The 19,869-nt window shown below is 50.6% G+C and overlaps 2 protein-coding genes across 3 annotated transcripts; one reads left to right on the plus strand and one right to left on the minus strand.

Annotated features, from left to right (window-relative positions):
- Positions 1-3,000: 3,000 nt before the first annotated feature.
- Positions 3,001-10,944, minus strand: C2H22orf23 (chromosome 2 C22orf23 homolog). 2 transcript variants are annotated; one of them, XM_090328680.1, is made up of 7 exons: positions 10,830-10,944; positions 10,603-10,713; positions 8,656-8,718; positions 4,749-4,928; positions 3,613-3,744; positions 3,189-3,289; positions 3,001-3,088 (listed from the first exon to the last, which is right to left on the minus strand). In XM_090328680.1, the coding sequence occupies exons 2-7, from the start codon at positions 10,703-10,705 to the stop codon at positions 3,017-3,019; spliced, it is 651 nt and encodes a 216-aa protein (XP_090184806.1). In that variant the 5' UTR covers positions 10,706-10,713; positions 10,830-10,944; the 3' UTR covers positions 3,001-3,016. The 2 variants fall into 2 exon arrangements, with proteins under 2 accessions (XP_090184806.1, XP_090184807.1); XM_090328681.1 differs by lacking the exon at positions 10,603-10,713.
- A 116-nt stretch (positions 10,945-11,060) lies between these two features.
- On the plus strand, positions 11,061-19,463 carry Polr2f (RNA polymerase II, I and III subunit F). The gene is made up of 5 exons (XM_090328682.1): positions 11,061-11,191; positions 14,930-14,999; positions 16,220-16,350; positions 19,011-19,082; positions 19,277-19,463. Exons 1-5 carry the CDS (start codon positions 11,172-11,174, stop codon positions 19,365-19,367), a joined length of 384 nt encoding a protein of 127 aa, XP_090184808.1. The 5' UTR covers positions 11,061-11,171; the 3' UTR covers positions 19,368-19,463.
- The last annotated feature ends 406 nt before the right edge of the window (positions 19,464-19,869 follow it).

Genomic DNA, 19,869 nt, shown 5'->3' on the forward strand with positions numbered 1-19,869 from the left:
AAAGAGTTTTCTTCCTTCTTCTCTGCATTCCAAACAGCTGTGACTCAGCCTTGTCCAGTCAGATTCTGACCATTTCAGATGCTGTGACAGTCTCACGAGGCAAGCAGGGACCTGGGGACCCGGGAGGGACCGTGGCTGTTCATGTTATGTCCCCTTAGCACAGCTCCTTGGCCCCTCCTCCCTTCTGGACCTGACCAGGACAGGTGGGCGCTCTGCTGAAGTTTTGCCCAATGTGAGACTCGGCCTGGGGCTCCTGGCCTGGGCTGTTTCTGCCCCAGGTGGCTCCTTCCTACCCAGCCCACTTGAGTCTGTCTTCCTACCCACTGCCTTGTCTCCCATGATCCCTCACTCAGGAGCTCTATTTATGATGTCTTCAGCTCCGCCTAGTTTCTGGTCATCTGTGTTGTCAGACCTGAATGGGCAAATCCCACCTACTCTCCCCCAGAGTTCAAAGCTTGTTCTCTCCTTCCCTCTGTTCCATAGGAAGCCTCATCCACCACACCGGGCCCTGGCTGATGCTGCCACGGCAGGTGGATGTCAACATTCGCTGCCTCAGTGCCAAGTCCCCTGGCAAGGGCCCCTGAGGGAGAAGTTCTGAGCTCCATCATCAGCATAGGGAAGGGCGCTTCAGGAAGGTGCCAACTGTGGTTCTCCATTACGTTGTAGTCTCACCCCTGATTTTGGCTCTCCTCCTCCATCCCACGCCCAGGGATGGGGCCATGCCTGTCTGTTCCTCACCAGTCTTGTCTCTTGCGTTGTTCCTCCCTTCTGATTCCCACCCGGGAGAGTGACGGCCACCACCCTCTGAGTGGCTGTGAGGAAAAGGAACACTGGAGGCACTTGCTTTGTTTTGTTTTCGTGGGGTTTTTTTTGGTTGTTCTTGTTGATTGTGGGGCTTGAACTCAGGGCCTGGGCATTGTCACTCTTTTGCTCAAGGCTAGTACTCTACCAATTTGAGCTACAGAGCCATTGCCAGCTTTCTGGTGGCTAATTGGAGTCTCACAGACTTTCCTGCCCAGGCTGGCTTTGAACCACGATCCTCAGATCTCAGCCTCCTGAGTAGCTAGGGTTACAGGGTTGAGCCACCAGTGCCCTGCTTTTTGTTTTGTTTTGTTTTGTCCAGGGAATGTACCAGGCAGCTCTTGGTCAAAGCACGGTTCTATAAGCTCTTGGGGCCCCCTGCATCCTTCTTCCATGCATCTTGGGAGAAAAGACAGCACTGTGTTAACTCTAGGGTGCTCTTCACTAACAATAAATGGACACCACTTCAGCTGTTTCTGCCCTGAAGCCCTGGGCCATAGCTGTGTTTGCCTTATTGCCTGCCATCGCCACGTCTGTGGCCAGCATGTGGTTGCCTGCCACTGGCAGCATTCTCTTCCTCTGCAGGGACAGCTGGCTCCTGACATCTGACCCGAGCTGGGCCGCCACCTCCGAGGCCCTGTGGGGTAGGCAGGTGGCCTGAATGGCTCTGCAGGCTGTATGTCAGGTCCCATCTTCAGGGGGTCCTTGACACACACTTATGTGAGCTGTAGCCCATGAGCCCAGGGCTGCTGGATCTTTTTCATTTTTCAAAAGCAACAGTGGAATCCAGACTTCGTATATGTAACTTATGAATATATACCTTATCTGGCCAGGAGTGGACTGGAGTTCTGGTCTCCAGTTTGGGGTGGCGTGGAGGACATGTCCTTATCATACTGTGAACAGTGCGACAAAGGCTTCACATGATACATTCTCAGTTAGCCTTAGGTGGTTGACTGCTGTATAAACCAAAACCTGGGCTGTGTGATCTGACAGTATCATGTGACACCCATCGGGGTTGGCTGATACATCCGAAATAGTTTTGGTGATTTATGGGGACAGGAAAATGGGAGCCCTGGAGAAGATTGGCTCGGATGACAGAAGCGTGAGGGATGGGGACTAGCCCTCGAGTCCACTGTACCAGGCTGGGGGGGCTGCTTTCTTGTCAGTCACTCCTCAGCCTTACAGAAACATAACCTAGCGTACAGGCTGTAGGTTTGGAATTTTTCAGAAGTTAAGGTTGAGGTCATGTGAACTGTGGTGAGGCTAGACCACCCTTTGGTGGTCCAGTCAAGTATGGGCCCTGTCCACCTCTTCATTTCTTCTTGTCTGCTTATATGAAAGACCAAAGCAAGCTTCATTTTGAGCAGGTGCCCTTGGCTGGATGAGCCATGTCCACTGTCCATTCCAGTTCAGTACCTGCAGTCCTTGCTGCCGCAGAGTGCTTAAAGAGCCTGGGTCCCATTTTCTTCCTTTTTTTTTCTTGTGCCAGAACTAAGACATGAGCTCAGGCATTTTTTTTTTCCCCACTCAAGGCTACTTACTCTACCACTGAGCCACAGCTCTACTTCCAGCTTTCTAGTGGTTAAATTGGAGACAAGAGTCTTCTGCCTTTTCCCCTGAGCTAGCTTCAAACTGACAGCCTCAGATCTCAGCTTCCTGAGTACCTAGGATTATAGGCTGAGCTACTGGCATCCAGCTCCGTTTTCTTTTGGCATAACAAACAGGCTGTTGGATGGAAATCATGTGTCCTTGACAAGTTGTAAATCAACAGGAAGCTGCAGGTAGGGACCCAATTTAAATGTGTTTTATTGGTCAATTAATCCTTGCAGAGGCTATAAAAAGTCAAATCAATAATAGGTCCCAAGACAGGCAGATGGAAGGAGTCATCTTCATGTATAAGTTTGGAGAGGCCACAAACAGGATCCCCAGAGGCAGTGGTGACAGCGGCAGCAGTGGCAGAGGCGGCGGGAGGGGCTGCTGGATGCCCTGTCCAGTATGGTGAGGCTTGGGCCTTGCCTTCCCGGTGTCTGGGTACACCCTCTAGAAAAGATTCCAAGATTCCAAGTCTGTGTCTGACTGTGGGTGCCAACATTCCTGGAGTGTCAGGGGAGCCCCTGGCTTCTGTACATCAAAGTGGTGCCAATGCTGCCACGTGACGTGGCTGGCAGCTGGTGTGGGTGGGTTCCCGTGGCCAGGCTGAGCGGGCCCACCCATCTTAAGTGGTGGCCAGAGCCTTGCTAAGTTCCTTGCTCCTCTTGCGGTCAATGTCTTCCATTTCCCGAAGTTTCTGTATGGGAAGACTGGGGTCAGCCAGCTCAGGGTTCCGCCATTCTTGGACTCACCCCTCTGGTGGACCCACCCCTTCCCCACTTTCTGGTTGCATCTACCTGGGAGATCTCAGCAAGGATGAGGCCTCGGTACTGCTTGCCCTGTCCCAGGGCCTCCATGGCTGTCAGGAATTCTTTCCTGTCTTGGATCTCCTTCACCACTGGACAGAGAAAAAGAAGCATCAGTGTCTGGGACTGGCTTTCACGGGGTGTATGGGCCGGTGCACTGCCTCCCAGTGCTTCTTTATTTCTAGTTATGTCTATGCTGGGACTAGGTTTTGACCTCAGGGCCCAGGTGCTGTCCTTACACTTATCACTCAAGGCTGGCACTCGATCACTTGAGCTACAGCTCCACTTTCGGCTTTTTGGTGGTTAATTGAAGATAAGAGTTTTGTGCACTTTCCTACCCATGCCAGCTTGGCCTGTTTGTGGTTTTGTGTTGTAATCTTGCTCTCTTGGCGCCCCCTTAACCCCACCGGCTCACATTCTTCAAAGCGGTCCACCTCGGGGCTTGGCTCTTCCTGCTGCACAGGGGGTTCCTTCTTTTTCCGTTCCTCTGAGTCCTTCCCAGTGGCAAAGATGTTTTGGAGCCTTCGTTTCTCCTTTTCCAGATCCCCTGTTGGGCTCAGAAGTGGCCTTGTTAAGGTGTGAAGAGCACGCTTCTTGAGAACGTTTGCATGGGACATGTGTGTTGTAGCGTGTCTGGGTCACGCCAGCCCCTGCTCTGGCCGTCCCTGCACTTGTCATGTCAAGACAGTGCTTGAAAGTACCAAGAAGAGGTTTGCCAACATCTGCACACTTTGGAGCGGAACAAGACAGGAAACTCAAGAACCCCAGCCTCCTTTGCCCGTTACAGTGTGGGGAGCTGGGGGACACTGCAAGTCCACACCAAAAGTGCTGCCTCGGGCCAGGCAGGAAGGGGTGGAAGGACTTGGGAGGAGGCTGGAGTGCAGCCCTGAGAACTGACTGCCACAGGCCTCTCCGGTATTAGGCGAACCCAATTAATCAGAAAAAGGAGTTTGGGTGTGTGTGTGTGTGTGTGTGTTTGTGTGTGTGTGTAGGGGCTACTGAGGCTTAAACTCAGGGCCTAGGCACTGTCCTTGAACTTTTTCACTCAAGACTAGTGCTCTATCACTTGAGCTACAACTTCACTGATTAATCGGGAGATTAGTCTCATGCACATTCCTCCCTGGACTGGCTTCAAACTATGATCCTCATATCTCAGCCTCCTGAGTAGCTAGAATTACACAAGTGGGCCACTGGCACCCAACCTTGGGAAAAATAAACGAACAACAAAAAAAACATTTAAGAGTAAGGGACCACCTAACTGCTGTTTTCTTTTCCTTTCTTTTTTTCATCTTTTGTTGTTATTGTTGTTGCAAGACTAGGATTCAATCTCAGGACCTGACACTGCTCACTGGGCTGTGCTCTCCAACCCTGACCTGTTTTCCTCTGTACTCTCACACTCCCCCTCCCACGAGAATATGAACCAAGGCTCAAAAGTGTTAGATTAAAGCATATGATTAGACACCAGGTGACCTGCCCGGGGGCTGCTTGTCTCTGACCCCCTACATCTCCAGAGGACAGAAGGAAGGACTTTGTTGGTGCTCTGTCACTTACTTGTGGCTCGAGGCCTGAACTGCTCCCTGCTGTAGGCCCCGTTGGCCTGGCACATACTGGCGGGCCTGAGGCGGGGGCGGACGGCCAGGATCGGGGGCAGGTGGCTGGAGGTGGGCTGCTTGACAGGGCAGCCTCTCTGGCTGGAGGTCGGATTGCATTGTAGGGGCAAAGGGTCTCCTCCTGAGGATGGAACAGGGGTGGGGGGTGAGAGAGAGAATCTGCCTGGCTCTCCCACCCATGCATAAAAGGGAGTGGCTGTGCTCACTTTGACAACACATGCACTTCAATTGGAATAATACAGAAGACACTAGCAGGGGCCCTGCAAAACCATAAGACATTTCTTATTAAAGTTGTCTGTGATCATGAGTGAGATGGGTGGGGGTGCTAGTCCCAGCCTTTCCTGACTTCATGATGCTCATACAAACATTCAAAGATATGTGTGCATATATTTTATATGTGCATATGAGATTCTGTTTGCAAACACTGGATCAAACTGTATTATAGCCAATAACTTTTCACTTAACAAGTTTTCATTTTCCCAGAAAAACTTGTTTCTATGTAAGTTATTTTTTATAGCTATCTTAGAGTCGTTATTTATTTAGCTAGTCTCCTAGTTTCAGCCATTCAGGTTATTTGCAATGTTTTTGATTTTTTTTTTTACTACTTCAAACAATGCTGCAATAAACATTCTCGTACAGTGATCCACCTGTATGCTAGAGGTTGTCTTTGGTTTTGAGCTGCTTGGTGTATGGGTATGTGGGGGGGGGGGGAGGGAACACCATACTCAGGCCACACTAGATACCTATGGCTCCTATCCCTGACTGGGGCTCCTTCCCTCCACCAGCCAAGTGTGCCCTCTCCTGTCAACCCATTCTCCCTGCCTTCATGCCCAACATGGAGCAGGCCCCATCCCTTGCTTGGATCTGGATCCTTTCTACCCCTCCAGCTTTCCATGTCATGGAATGTAAATAGCACACATTCTGGGGCTTTGTCATCTGAGCTTCTGGAGGGGTTTGGGGAGGGGAATGCATGGCATGACCTTGGCATAAATAACTTGTACAGTGGCTGGGCACTGAGGATAATGGTGAGATTTGCAGTTTTATATCTCCCTGTTTCCCAGAAGTACCAGGAGTTTGAATTCAAGGCTTTGTGCTTGCTAGTCTGGCACCATACTGCTGCTTAGCTACACCTTAGGGTCCTGGGGCTTGAACTCCAGCCACTGTCCCTGAGCTCTTCAGCTCGAGGCCACGACTGCCCTACTCCTTGAGCCTCAGCGTCACTTCCCCTTTTCTAGTGTTAATTGGAGATAAGAGTCTCCACATTCTTCAGGTTCTTTAGTGCCCCTGCTGCCTTGAAACCTTAATCCTTAGATCTCAGCATCCTGAGTAGCCAGAATTATAGGCGTGAGCCACCATGCTGGGCTTTTTTTTTGTTTTTTTTGTTTTGCTTTGTTTTGTTTTTTGGCCTGTTGTGGGGCCTGAACTCTGGGCCTAGGCACTGTTCCTGAGCTCTTCAGCTCCAGGCTACCACCCTACCCCTTGACCCAAGTGCCACTTCCAGTTTTTTAGTGGTTGATTGGAGATAAGAATCTCCTAGTCTTAGCTGGGTGTGGTGGCTCACGCCACTAATCCTAGCTACCCAGGAAGCTGAGATCTGAGGATCAAGGTTCAAAGCCAGCCTGGGCACTAAGACTTTTTTTTTGTGGGTCATGGGGTTTGAACTCTTGGCCTCAGCACTGTCCCTGAGCTCTTCAGCTCCAGGCTACTATTCTACCCCTTGATCCCCAGCCCCACTTCCTACTTTCCAGGAAGTAGCTAGGCTTACAGGCATGAGTCACCAGGCCCGGCTGTTGTTTTAATTATTAATTTATTGTTATTATAGAGATGATATGGAAAGGGATTACAATTACGTGAGTCGGGAAATGAGTACATTCCTTTCATACCATGTCCTCTGTTTTGTTTTGTTTTTTTTACTGATTATTTTAAGGAAAAGTCTCAATTCCCACCTAGACTTATGCCTGAACCTCAGTTTGCCTACTTTTAGAGTTCCTGTTGTGTTCTTACTATGCTCATTTTTGTTTGATTGTTTGTCTGTTGGTTATGGAGCTTGAACTCCCGGCCTGGGCATTGTTCCTCAGCCCTTTTTACTCAAGGCTAATGCTCTGCTCTACCACTTTGAGCCACAGTACCAATTCTATTTTTCTGGTGGTTAACTGGAGACAGCAGTTTGCTCTGGCAAGCTTGGAACCATGATCCTCAGATGTCAGCCTCATGGTAGCTAGGAGTATAGGTGTGAGCCACCAGCACATTGCTTTAGTTTAATTTGTTTTGCTTGTAATTACTCTTGTGATCTTTCCTGCTGAGCTGGCCTGGAACTGTCATCCTTTCAAAGGCAGCTTCCCACAGAGCTTAAGATGACAGGTGAGTGTCCTTACACACCACTACGAGTAAAGAAAGGTCTCAAGAATGTTTCTGCCTCGGCTGGCCTCCACCTGTGATGCTTGCATTCTCAGCCTCCCAGGGGTCGCTAAGATTTCAGGTATGAATGACTGGTATTGGTTTTAACTGAGTGACCAGGAAAAGAAGGCCTCGTGAAGAGGGTAACATTGAAGAAAAGATCAGAGAGGGATGAGGACAACGGTGCTACAGGTATTTGGGGGAAAAATTCCAGGTAGAGGGTATAGTTAGGGAAAAGATGCTGAGATAGAGCGCCTCCGAGTGTCTAGGGCACAGCCAGAAGGCTAAGGAGGTGACAGGGACCTCTGGAAAGGTACTTTCTTCTCAGTGAAGAGCCTGTGACAGAGTCTAGGGCTGATTCGGGGCACCAGCAGTGGGGGTGCTCAGGTAATGTAGCGTGATAATAGAGACCCAGGCCCCATGGTAGCCCACGAGATGAGAGGTGGTCGGGGTTGGGATGTGACTTGAAAGACAAGCAGAAAGGTGGCTGGCATGAGATGGAACTCAAAGCACAGGCTCTGAGGCATCCTGAGGGATTGAGAGGACAGACCTGCTGCTCCTTCCCAACTCCCCACCCCTCCCCTCAGGACTCTGTCCTGGAAGTGGAGATGTGGCTCAGGTGAGGGAGCACTAGCTGAAAAAGCTAGTGAAAAATCTAAGCAAGAGAGCCAGGCCCTGAGTTCAAACTCCAGTATTGGCACACATAAGTGTGTGCATGCACGTGTGCAGGCATGTGCACACACACACTAACAGCTGGAAGCTGGTGGCTCATGCCTGGAATCCTCCCTACTCCGGAGGCTGAGATCTGAGGTTTAAAACCAGCCTGGGAAGTAAAATCCATAAGACTCTTATTAACCACCAAAACCAAGCTGAAGTAGAGCTGTGGCTCTAATGGTAGAGTGCCTGCCTTGAATGACAAAACTAAGGGACAGGCCCTGAGCTGAAGCCACACTACTGGCACAAAAACAAACAAAAACCCTGTAAGAGTCACTCTTACCTGCAGTCCCACCTTTCTCTGAAGACACCATGCTACGTAGCCCAGGCTGGTCACAAAGTTGTGATCCTCCTGCCTCAGCCTCCTGAGTGTTCAGACTGACGCCACAGTGTATGTGTGTATGTGTGTGTGACCTAGAAGTTAACCTCAAAGCCTGTGCACTGTGCACTGTCCGTTAGCTTCTTTCCTCAAGTTCTTAAGATCTTTACTCAAGGTCTTAGGATCACAGTTTGAAGCCAGTGCAGACAGGAAAGTCCATGAGACTCATCTTCAATTAATCCCCAAAAAGCCACAAGTGGAGTTGTCTCAAGTGGTAAAGCACCAGCCTTGATCAAAAATGCTACGGGATATCTATGACTCAGGCCCTGAGTTCAAATCCAGTACTAGCACCATACACAAAGGGACTAATGACTCCAGTCCCTCTACCCAAGAAGTGTGTGGCCTGCTCGCCTCTTACTTTTTATGGCGTCCATGAGGTGGCGCTGCTGGAAGCTGGTCAGCTGGGATTCCTTCATCATCACTGCAAAATAAAGCATTCTGTGAGGAGGCCACATGCGCTGCAGCACACAGATGTGAAAATTCATCTAAAACAGGTATTTGTGTTGCTGGGGATTGGTCCCCGGGCTGTGCTCATGCTAAACATGCACTCCACCCCAGCAGCAGTTTGAATTCTGGGCCTACAGTCCCTTTTATGTAGTAAAAATGATAGGAGAGGTTATTAGGAATAATATATTATCAGTAGGCTGAAAGTGTGTTGGAAGAAAATCATAAAACTTTTTTTGCCAGTCCTGGGGCTTAAACTCAGGGCCTGCGCACTGTCCTTGAATATTTTTTGCTCAAAGCTAGTGCCTTGCCACTTGAGTCACAGCTCCACTTCTGGGTTTTTCTGTGTATGTACTGGGGAGTTGAACCCAGGGCTTCAGGCAGGCTAGGCCAGCACTCTACCACTAGGCCCTCATAATACTTTACAATACTTTACCCCAACACAAGTTCCCCCCCCCTCAGGGCTAGTTGTTGAATTTTATTTATTAATTTTTGTGTGTATGTCGATACTGGGGCTTGAACTCCAGGTCTTTTACTTTCACGCAGCTTTCTTTTCTTTTCCTTTTTTTTGAAAGTCCTAAGGCTTGAACTCGGGACCTGGGCGTTGTCTTTGGGCTGTCTCAAGGCTAGAGCTCTACCACTTGAGCCACAACACAACCTCCAGCTTTTCCTATGTTGTACTGAGGAATTGAACCTGGGTCTTTGTGCATGCTAGGCAAACATTCTACCATTAGGCAAAACTCCCGGCCTAACCTACCTACCTTTCTTTTCTCTCTTTCTTTCTTTCCTCTCTCTCTCTCTCTCTCTCTCTCTCTCTCTCTCTCTCTCTCTCTCTCTCTCTCTTTCTTTCTTTCTTTCTTTCTTTCTTTCTGGCTCAGGACTGGCATTCTACTAGCTCAAGGTCTGAGCACTATCCTTGGACTTTCTCAAGGCTAGAGCTCTACCACTTGAGCCTCAGCACCAATTCTAGCTTTTTTCTATGTATGTGGTACCGAGGAATCAAACCCGGGTGTTCGTGCATGCTAGGCAAGCACTCTACCACTAGGCCAAACTCCCGGTGCTCCAGCACAAATTTTTATTGAAGTATAAGTGGTTTGGAGTGGCCCTCCTCAGGACCAGCTCGTGGAAAAGCGTTACTGTCTCAAGGTTGAGGAGGTTTACAGAATTACATCTCATTGCTAGGGTTTTACTTGTCTGCACTATGATCTTTCCATTTCAGGTTCCTGCACAGCTGGATGACAAGTACATACTCCCATCACTAGTTTTCTTATTTGTCTAGCCTCAGACTTTGATTCTTCCTATTTCTGCCTCCCAAAGAGCTTAGATTAAAGGCATGAGCCATCACACCTGGCTTTTAAAATTTTTGCCAATCCTGGGGTTTGAACTCAGGATCTGGGCACTGGGCTCCTCCTCCTCCTCCTCCTTCTCCTCTCCCCCCCTCTTCTTCTTCCACCTCCTCCTCCTCCTCCTCCTTCTCCTTTCCCCCCCTCTTCTTCTTCCTCCTCCTCCTCCTCCTCCTCCTCCTTCTCCTTTCCCCCCTTCTTCGTCCTCCTCCTCCTCCTTCTTTTGTGAGTCACGGGGCTTGAACTGTGGCCTGGGCGCTGTCCCTGAGCTCTCCAGCCCAAGGCTACGGCCCTGCGTGGAGCCACAGCCCCACTCGCCGTTTCTCTCGGCCTGGTGTCCCCGGGCTGGCTTTGGACCTCGAGCCTCGGATCTCGGCCTCCTGCGCGGCTAGGATTGCGGGCGTGCGCCCGCCCGGCTGAGCCCCCGCTTTCCCTTGGGGGCCGCCGCAGGGAAGGCGGGGAGCACCCAGCGGGCTCCGGGGAGGGGCGATCCCCGCCGCCGCCCCACGCGGGCCCACCTCGCAGCAGCTCGCACGTCTCCGCGACGTACGGGGTCCTCCTGGGCGAGCGCCCGGGGCCCGCTCCTTGGGCCGCTTTGGCCGTCCTCCCCTGCGAAGCCATGGCCGGTCCTGGGCGGGAGGACGCGGTGAGGCCCCCGGCCGCCGCGCCCGCCTGGGCCCTCGAGGTGCCCTCCGAGCCCCGGGGGTGGGCGGGGAGGGGGCGCGGGCGGCTAAGAGAGCCTCACCCTGGGCTGACTCGGGGGAAGCCCGGTCGGGCCGTCCGCTCCTCGAGGAGAGCAGCGGGGTCCCGGACACGGCCGCACTGGGGTGGAAGCGGAGACGAAATCCCCGGGAACCCGAGATCCGCGTCGCGGTTACCATGGTAACTGGCACGCCCCCCCTTCTCCTCCCTCCCTCCCTCCCCGCGCATGCGTACACCGTCTCGGCTTTCCTCCGGAAGTGACTACCCTTAGGTCACGGCGCAGGCGCAGAATCTGCGAAGCGGCACCGCGAGGCGGCGGCGCCTAGTTGGCGGGTCTGCGCGCGGGGCTTGGGGCTCGGAACCGAGGCGCTCCGACGGGGACGTCATGTCAGACAACGAGGACAAGTGGGTACCCGGAGCGAGCGGTGTTTGCAGGAGCTTGGGAAGGGGCGGGGTGTGGGGCAAGGCGGCTGTGGAGCCCGGCGTGCCGCGGCGGTAGAGGAAGCCCGGGTGCGGGCGGGAGCCGGGAGCGGAAGCCCGGCCGGAGCTGGGAGTGCGAAGGCCCAGGCTGCAGGTCCAGAGTGCGTCCACGGGAAAGCGGAGAGAGGCGTCGGGGTCCGGCCATCCGCCTCACCGGCGCGTGGCGCGGCCCTGGGGCATCGCAAGAGGGTCACTTGCGGGGAGAGGGGGCAGGCCCATCCGCAGCAGTAGGATGGCGTGGGAGCCCGCGTAGGGGTGGACGAATGCCACCCCGAGGGTGGCCCAGCGAGGAGGGGACGTCGAGCTGTGGAGCGGTGAGAAGTGGGCTTGGATTCTAGGTATCTTTTATTTATTTATTGCGGTATTTGGAAGCGGAGCTGTGGCTTGAGCAAAAAGTCTCCGGGACAGCGCCCACAATTGGCGCAGATGAAACAAGATGACTGCAGTACAGTGCTGGGGCTCGAACTCAGGGCCTGGGTGCTGGCCCTCAGCCATTTCCACGCAAGGCTGCCACTCCACCACTTGAGCAACAGCTCTTCCTCCAGCTTGTTGCCGGAGATCAGTGGTCAGCAACTTTTCTGTCTGTTTTGGCTTCTGATCTCAGTCCTCAGATCTCAGCCTGTCCAGGAACTAGGGTTGCAGGCGGCGTGAGGCACCCGAGCACGACAGTAAAGCCAAAGGATTTCTTTTTCTTTTCTTTTTTGGCAAAAAGACAGGACAGTGCTCAGGCCATGAGCACTGTCCTTGGGTTTTCTCAAAGCTAGAGCTCTACCACTTGAGCCACAGCCCTACTTCTGGCTTTTTCTATGTATGTGGTACCCATGAATTGAACCTGGGTTTTTGTGCATGCTAGGCAATTACTCTACCACTAGGCCAAACTCCCTGCCCCTTCATTATTTTTTTTGATGATCCTGGGGCTTGAACTTTGGGCCTGGGCATTGTCTCTGACCTTTATTGCTCAAGTTTAGTGCTCTATCCCTTGAGCTCCAGCTCCAATTCCAGCTTTTTTGGTAGTTTTAGTGGAGATAAAAGACCTGAGCTAGCTGGCTGGGGTGTGGTGGCTCACGCCTGTAATCCTAGCTACTCAGGAGTCTGAGATCTGAGGATCAAGGTTCAAAGCCAGCCCGGCACAAAAAGACCTGAGAGTCTTATCTCCAATTAACCTCTGGTGGGGGGGGGGACCGGAAGTGGGGCTTGACTCTAGGGTAGGGCAGTAGCTTTGAGCTGAAGAGCTCAGGGACAATGCCCAGGCCAGTTCTACCCCCCCATGACGCCTCCCCCCCCCAAAAAAAAGACCTGGGCTGGCTTTGTAACATGATCCACAGATCTCAGCCTTCTGAGTAGCTAGGATTATAGGCATGAGCCTTCCCTTCACCATCCCTTTCATTTCTTTTTCAATTTTGGTTTGTGGTAGGTCTTGAACTTGGGGCATGGGTGCTGTCATTGAGCTCTTTTGCTCAAGGATGGTGCTCTACCACTTTGAGCCACAGGACACTTCTGGTTTTTTGGTGGTTAATTGGAGATAAGAGTCTCACAGACTTTTTCCTTCCTGGTCTGGCTTTAAACCCCAATCCCCAGATCTCAGCCTCCTGAGTAGCTATAATTGCAGACATGAGCCACCAGCGCCCAGCTCCTGTTCATTTCTTCTTCTTCCTCTTCTTTCTTCCTCTTCTGTTTGGACTCAGGTTTCCAGCCTACTGGGCAAGCAGCAAGCACTCTACAACTTGAGCCTCTTTCTTGTTTGTTTGTTTGCCTTATATAATTTTATTGTTATTAAAGTCTTATACGGAGGGTACATTTTTAGTTTTAGAAACTAAGTCTTGCTATATAGCCCAAGCTGGCCTGGAATTCTGGATCTCCCTGCTTTACCCTCCCGAGGAGTACTGAGGTGACAGGCGTGTACCATTTGTAAAAAGATTCCCTCCCCTCCCCTGTGTTTATTAGTGTACATTAGTGTACAAGGAGTCTTCAGTAGTGGGACTGTGGCTCAAGGGGTAGGAATGAGCTCAGGGACAGTGCACAAGCCCAGAGTTCAAGCCCCATGACTGACCAAAAAAAAAAGTCTTCAGTGTGCTAATTCCATAGATTTTTTATAATGTACATTGATCAGCTCCCTCCCCCATTATTTGTTTGTTTTAACTCTGGGGGTCTGGGTGCTGTCCTTAAGCTCTTCAGCTCAAGGCTAACGCTCTTCCACTTGAGCCACAGTGCCACTTCCAGTTTTCTGGTGGCTATTTGGAGATGATTCTTATGGACTTTTTTTTTTTTTTTTTTGCCCGCCTGGCTTTGAATGTGACTCTCAGATCTCAGCCTCCTGAGATTTACAAGCTAGCTAGGATTATAAACCTGAGCCTCCCCACTATTTTATTCCCTTAATCCCTTCAGGGATTGCATTTTTGTGGTCGGAGGAGTGATCTGTACTGGGATAAAAATTTGGGAGTCATCAGCTTAAATCTATCAGAACTAAGAACACAGTGGATGGAGATCATTAATTAACTTGAAGAATGGTTTTGATGGAGGGTGAGGTCATGTCAGACTGAGATTGTGACTGATGGGGAAGAGAGGAATTGGACATAGTAAGGTTGGAGAGCTTCACAAATTTTACTCCAGAATGGAGCACAGAGTTAGGATTATGGAGGAAGGTTTCAAGTTTTGGTGCTAGAGATTGAACCAGGGTCTCACTCATACTAGGCATTTACTTTACCACTGAGCCACACTCCCAGCCCTGAAGGTTTTAGTTTTTGTTTTTTTGAGACAAGATTTCACTCTGTAACTCAAACTCAGGATCCTCCTATACCTGTAATCCAGTTGAAGTGCTGGAGACTGAGTAAGAGGATCATGAATTCAAGGCTAGCCCTGGCACAATAATCCAGGCACTCATGCCTGTAATCCTAGCTACTGAGGAGGCTGATAATCTGAGGATTGCAGATTACAGTTTGAAGCCAGCCTGAGCGGGAAAGGCTGTGAGACTATCTCCATTTAACCACCAGACAGCCAAAAGTGATGCTGTGCGCTGTGGATCAAAGTGATAGAGTGGTAGCCTTGGGAAAAAGAAAAAAAAAGCTCAGGGACAGTGCCCAAACTCTGAGTTCAAGCCCCATGACCAGCAAAATCAGCAACAACAAAAGGGTTGAAGATGTGGTTGATGTGGTTTAATTGGTACTGCACTTGCCATTATATAAAAAAAAAAAGACAAAAAGATGGCAAAAGAACTGCACACTGGAATAATTCAACAGAGAGAAATAAAGTAGTAATGATAGACAAATTCTAGCAAAATTGGAGAGTAGTTGGAATAAGATTGAGGAGGTAAAATGAAACCAAAGGTTGAGTCACTCATTGAGTATTTGTTTATAGAGTGTAAGTGACTCCTACATCTCAGCTGAAACAGATTTCTGTCTCTCTGTCTCTCTCTTTTTTTTTTTTTTTTTTTTTTGCCAGTCCTGGAGCTTGAACTTAGGGCCTGGGTACTGTCCTTGAGCTTTCTCAAATTTAGCACTCTACCACCTGAGCCACAGCTTTTGGTAACCATGGAATCGAACCCAGGGCTTTGTGCATGCTAGGCGAGCACTCTACCACTAGGCCAAACTCCCGGCCCCCAGATCTCTTGTCTCTTGATTCTGGAAAGTGATGCTGTGACTAACCAACCAATCTCTTTCTATACAGCTTTGATGGTGATGACTTTGATGATGTTGAAGAGGATGAAGGGCTAGATGACTTGGAAAATGCTGAGGAGGTTAGTATTTAGCTGTTGGCTCCTTCCTACTTCTGCACCCTAGCTGCTGAGTTATGAGCCAGGTGATAATTACCCAAATGTTTTTCACTCCAGTTTGTGTTCCTAGACCCTGTCATAACATCCCAGTTGGATGGAGTAGTGTTCCAGGCTTGGGTAGCAGAACAGCTCTGCAGGATGTACCTTTAGTTCACTTGGTCCACAGCCTGAGACTTCTGGGGCAATTGTTTTTTTGGTAGATAAAACATCATCTTATGGGCCGGGAGTTTGGCCTAGTGGTAAAGTGCTTACCTAGCATGTACAAAGACCCGGATTTAATTCTTCGTTACCACATACATAGAAAAAAAGCCAGAAGTGGTGTTGAGGCTCAAATGGTAGAGCTGGAGTCTTGAGAAAGTTCAAGGACAGGGCTCAGGCCCTGAGCTCAAGCCCAGGACTGGCAGAAAACAAAACAAAACAAAAAAAACAAAAAACACCACCTTAGCCAGGCTTTGGTGGCTCATGCCTTTAATCCTAGCTATTCAGGAGGCTGAGTCTGAAGATTGCGATTCAAAGCCAGGAAAACCTGAAGGTGCTATGGCTTAAGAGACAGCGCCTAAGGCCCAGAGTTCAAGCTCCATGACTGACAAAAAAAATCACCTTCATCTTTTCAGCAAATATGATCATTGTTAACACTTGCCTGTTGCTTTTTTGGGGGGAATAGCCTGCTAAAGCTTCGAAATATAATCAGGGCCAGGGTCAGGCAGGAATTTTTTTTCCCCTCCAGTGAACTGGGGTTTGGATTCAGGATTGTTAAGTTTTCTAATCAGGTGCTTTACCACTTGAGTCACTTAGCATTGGCTATTTTTGAGATAGGGCCTCTCTTTGTGCCTGGATTGGCGTGGACTTTGATCCTCCTATTTATGTTTCCCAGAATAGGTGGGATGAAAGGTAGGTACCACTACATCCAACCATTGGTTGAGATGGAGCCTCAAAAACTTAGCCCGGGTTGGTTTTTGAACTGTGGTTCCCCAATCTCAGGTATCTAGGATTACAGGCTTGAGCCACCTTGCTCTCAGGTATGCTGCCACCATGTCTAACTATTGGTAGAGCTGAGGTCCCATGAGCTTTTCCTTGGCATGCAGTAAGCACTAATGGAGGTGATGCTTTTCTGTCTTTATCAGCTTTCCTCACCCAAAATAGGCAACCTGAGATTTTCCCCTTGTTTTTGTCTTGCTATGCAGGAGGGTCAGGAGAATGTGGAGATCCTCCCCTCTGGAGAGCGACCACAGGCCAACCAGAAGCGAATCACCACCCCGTACATGACCAAGTATGAGCGAGCCCGTGTGCTGGGCACCCGAGCACTGCAGATTGCGTGAGTGTACACCCTCTGCTGTCTTCTCCATCAGTCAAGCCACCGTGAGCCCCTGATCTAGCACCTGGAATCAGACCTTCCCAGCTCTTACGTTCTGAGCAGAGGTCTGAGGCATTGTGCTGGATCCTGGCTCTTGAGGGACCTGTGAGTTAACAATAGGAATAGCATATGAGACGTCAAATAACAGTTTAAAAAAAAAAAAGGAAAAGAAAAATAACAATTCTGTGCAGAACTGCACTTGTCTATCAGGTTGGAAGCACAACGGGTAAAATCTGATAGCCCATTGCAGCCCCCAGCAGGCTTAAGCTGCTTTTCAACACAAGGGAGGCTATAGCCAGCTTAGCAGAGTCAGGAAGGCCCCTACTTGGGAAAGCCCTGAGTGGTGGTGGGCTCCTGGGGCTCTGGAATGAGCAGCCTTCTTTTCTGTCAGGTTTGGAAGAGCAGCTTCAGGAAGAGTCAGAGGACAGATGGGATCCGGCTGAGACGCAGTTAGCGTAGGCAGGCAGTTTTGGTCACAGTGAACAGTCCAGGGGGTGACCTCTGTAGGCATGTGTCTTTGAGCAAGGAGAGCTCTTGAAGAAGCTGAATCAGTTGTCTGCTTTTCTCGCCAGTTCCTTGAGCAGGAGTGAGGGGGACAGGGAGGGGACAGCAGGGCTAGTGGTGCTCCGGTAGAAGGTCCCTCCTGGGGATGCATGAGGCTGAGGAAAGGAGGCCCTACCAAAACTTCTTACCATTTGGTATGGGAAATGGTGGGTGTCTGGCGGAAGGGGGACTCAAGGAAGGAATCGGGGGAATTAGGAAGGGAGCTGCAAAGAAAGGCTCAGCCAGATGCATGGAGGCCTGCATGCTGTGGGTACCCCTGCCAGGTGTGCATACCCTGCAGGTTCAAGCACTGCTAGACCTTTGTCTGTAGTCCTGTGGGGTGAAGGTGTCCCGCTGCCTGTCTCTATAAAGGGTTTCAGGAGTGGCTAACATTGTTATTGTGCGTTGTTTAGCAGTAGGTGTCTTAGGGAACCTCTTGGAGCACAGTGGAGATGCCACTCATGCCCAGAGTGACAGGTTCATATTGCCATTTGTTTGATGAGGCTGACATCTAGATCCCAAATTCAAGTGTCCCTTTTTACTTGGGGAACAAGGCACTGTAGTCTAGTCTGTGGTGCTCCTTCCCATTAAGGGATATGATGCCATCTTGTGCTGTCACGCACACGTCCCCTCCCCCCAAAAGCTTGTGCACAGACAGGCTAGATCTTCACCCTGCCACTGGGCTTAAGAGAAGTTGAAGTTCCATTTGGCTCACTAGCTCCATCTGGTGGCCAACACTGTCTCCACTTCCTGATTAGCTGGATGAAGTAGGCATTAGAGTTTGGGTGAGGTAGGCGCTGTGTGAGTGTGTGTCTCTTCCTCTTCTCATACAGTCACTGACGCCACATGGGGCCTACCCCCAAGTACCATCGACATGAGTTTGGGGGACACTTCCAAACATAGCACTTAGGGAACCGTAAATAGTTCGGGATAGCTTGAATGTGAGTTAAAACAGGGAAGTAAGCCGGGTGCCGATGGCTCACACCTTTAATCTTAGCTACTCAGGAGTCTGAGAGCTGAGGATTGTGGTTCAAAGCCAGCTTAGGCTCAAAAGTCCCTGGGACTCTCATCTCTAGTTAACCACCAGAAAACCAGAAGTGGCACTGTGGCTCAAAGTGGTAGCTGAAGAGCTCAGGGACAGTGTCCAGGTCCAGAATCAAGCTCCATGACAAAAAAACAAACAAACAAACAAAACCAACCCAAAACAGGGAAGTAAGTGGCATGAAAAGGTGCTAGAAAGGTAACCAGGACCCACACTGGTGGCGTGGCAGTGGAGGGCCATCATGGAAGGGTTGTAACAGATGGACACTGTGGCAGAGGCTGCATGTGGAGGTCGCAGAGGGACAGCGGTAGAAGAGTAGGTGGTTTATTGCTGTGATAGAGAAGGAAGAGGTGGTGAGTGAGCTGGGCACTGGTGCAGGGCTGGTGGTGGGTAGAGTGGTTGGAATGGAGTGCCTAACCTCCCTGGCTATTGGGAGCTTAGGTTTATAGATCCTTCATTAGCTTATTTTAGGGGAGATGTCATAACAACAGAGGGCTTAGGAACACCTGGGGTTCAGATTTGGCTGTGCTACCTACTAGCTACGTGAGCTTGGGCAAGTTACTGACATCCTTGTGCCTCAGTTTCTCATCAAAATGCTACTTACCAGGCTAGAAGCATGGCTCAGGCAGTTTGAGCCCTGAGTTTAGACCCCAGTACAATAACAATAACAACAACAACTAATAATGATAATGATATAGCTTACCTCAGCTGAGCTAAGTGTAAAGAACTAATATCAGCCATGGTACCCAGTGAGCCCTTGCTTATTGACAGTAGTAGTTTGGCATCATTGTCAAGGCGAGGCAAGGATTTTCTTTCTGTTCAAAGGAGGCTAGTGAAATTTGGAGAGAATCTAATGCCTTGTGGTTGAAAGCCCAAGTTAAATCCATTTTGAATGGGGCACTGCCCTGTCTTGCTCCCCTCCATTCTTGCCTACCTAGAGGGTGGCCTCACTAGAGGAGGACCAGGATGCCAGACCCACCGCACTGCCTGCCGGCTCCTCCCCGTTTGTAGTCTCCAACATGCCCTACCCCTACAGGATGTGCGCCCCCGTGATGGTGGAGCTGGAAGGGGAGACAGATCCTTTACTCATTGCCATGAAAGAACTCAAGTAAGTCCCCTGGTTCATGGTTCCCTCCCGCAGAAGCCTGGCGGGCACCTCTTGGGCCTCCCTGGCTGGGGAAGTTAGTACTTGTTTCTGTCAGTCTGCCAGGAGGGAGGAATGGGGAGATGACAGTCAGAGGGAGGGCATGGATGTGCCATAGACTCCTGCCATCTGGTCCTGTGACTTGTGTCCCACCACAGGGCCCGGAAGATCCCCATCATCATCCGCCGCTACCTGCCAGATGGGAGCTATGAAGATTGGGGGGTCGATGAGCTTATCATCACCGACTGAGCTGGGGGAGCATCTCCCCGACTCTGCCGCAGCCTCCATTTTTATGCTTACTTTATATGTGTAAATAATAAATCCATGAACCTTTTCACCCTTCCAGCTCTGTGATGCTGCCACCTTCTCCCTGGTCCACCCTTGCTGTTTGGAGCATGCTGTAGTCATAGTGGCTCTGTGGCGAAGCACCAGAGGCCCGTGGCCCCAGGGATCCCTCCCTTCATCTCCCCACGCCAGAGCAAAGTCTGCTGCAGGGGAGACACCTCAGCTGCCTTCCCAGCAGACAGAGAGTCTTTGTGCCCAGGGAGCTGGTTGCCACGGAAACCCCCAATTTCCTTTCCAGTGGGGACTGGCTGCAGGGGCTTCTCCCTTCTCAGGAGTATCACAGAGCAGGTCTCATCAAGCCAACCATTGTTTCCTAAGGACCTGCCTGGAGCTCTTATCGAGGGCTCAGATCCCCTTTCAGGAGCAGTGCCCCAGCAGGAAGCATGGGGTGCCATGATCCCCCACC

This window comes from Megascapheus bottae, chromosome 2 (assembly GCF_031878675.1).
Source record: "Megascapheus bottae isolate mThoBot1 chromosome 2, mThoBot2.hap1, whole genome shotgun sequence".
NCBI lineage: Eukaryota > Metazoa > Chordata > Mammalia > Rodentia > Geomyidae > Megascapheus > Megascapheus bottae.

Excerpts from the sequence above, each read along its gene's own strand:
- C2H22orf23 (XM_090328680.1), bottom strand. The coding sequence starts at position 10,705 with ATGGCTTCGCAGGGGAGGACGGCCAAAGCGGCCCAAGGAGCGGGCCCC. Across the intron at positions 3,745-4,748 it reads GTTCAGGCCTCGAGCCACAA|GGGATCTGGAAAAGGAGAAA; the intron begins GTAAGTGACAGA and ends TGAGCCCAACAG. Across the intron at positions 3,290-3,612 it reads GGTGGACCGCTTTGAAGAAT|TGGTGAAGGAGATCCAAGAC; the intron begins GTGAGCCGGTGG and ends TTCTCTGTCCAG.
- Polr2f (XM_090328682.1), top strand. The coding sequence starts at position 11,172 with ATGTCAGACAACGAGGACAA. Across the intron at positions 11,192-14,929 it reads ATGTCAGACAACGAGGACAA|CTTTGATGGTGATGACTTTG; the intron begins GTGGGTACCCGG and ends CTTTCTATACAG. Across the intron at positions 19,083-19,276 it reads ATTGCCATGAAAGAACTCAA|GGCCCGGAAGATCCCCATCA; the intron begins GTAAGTCCCCTG and ends GTCCCACCACAG.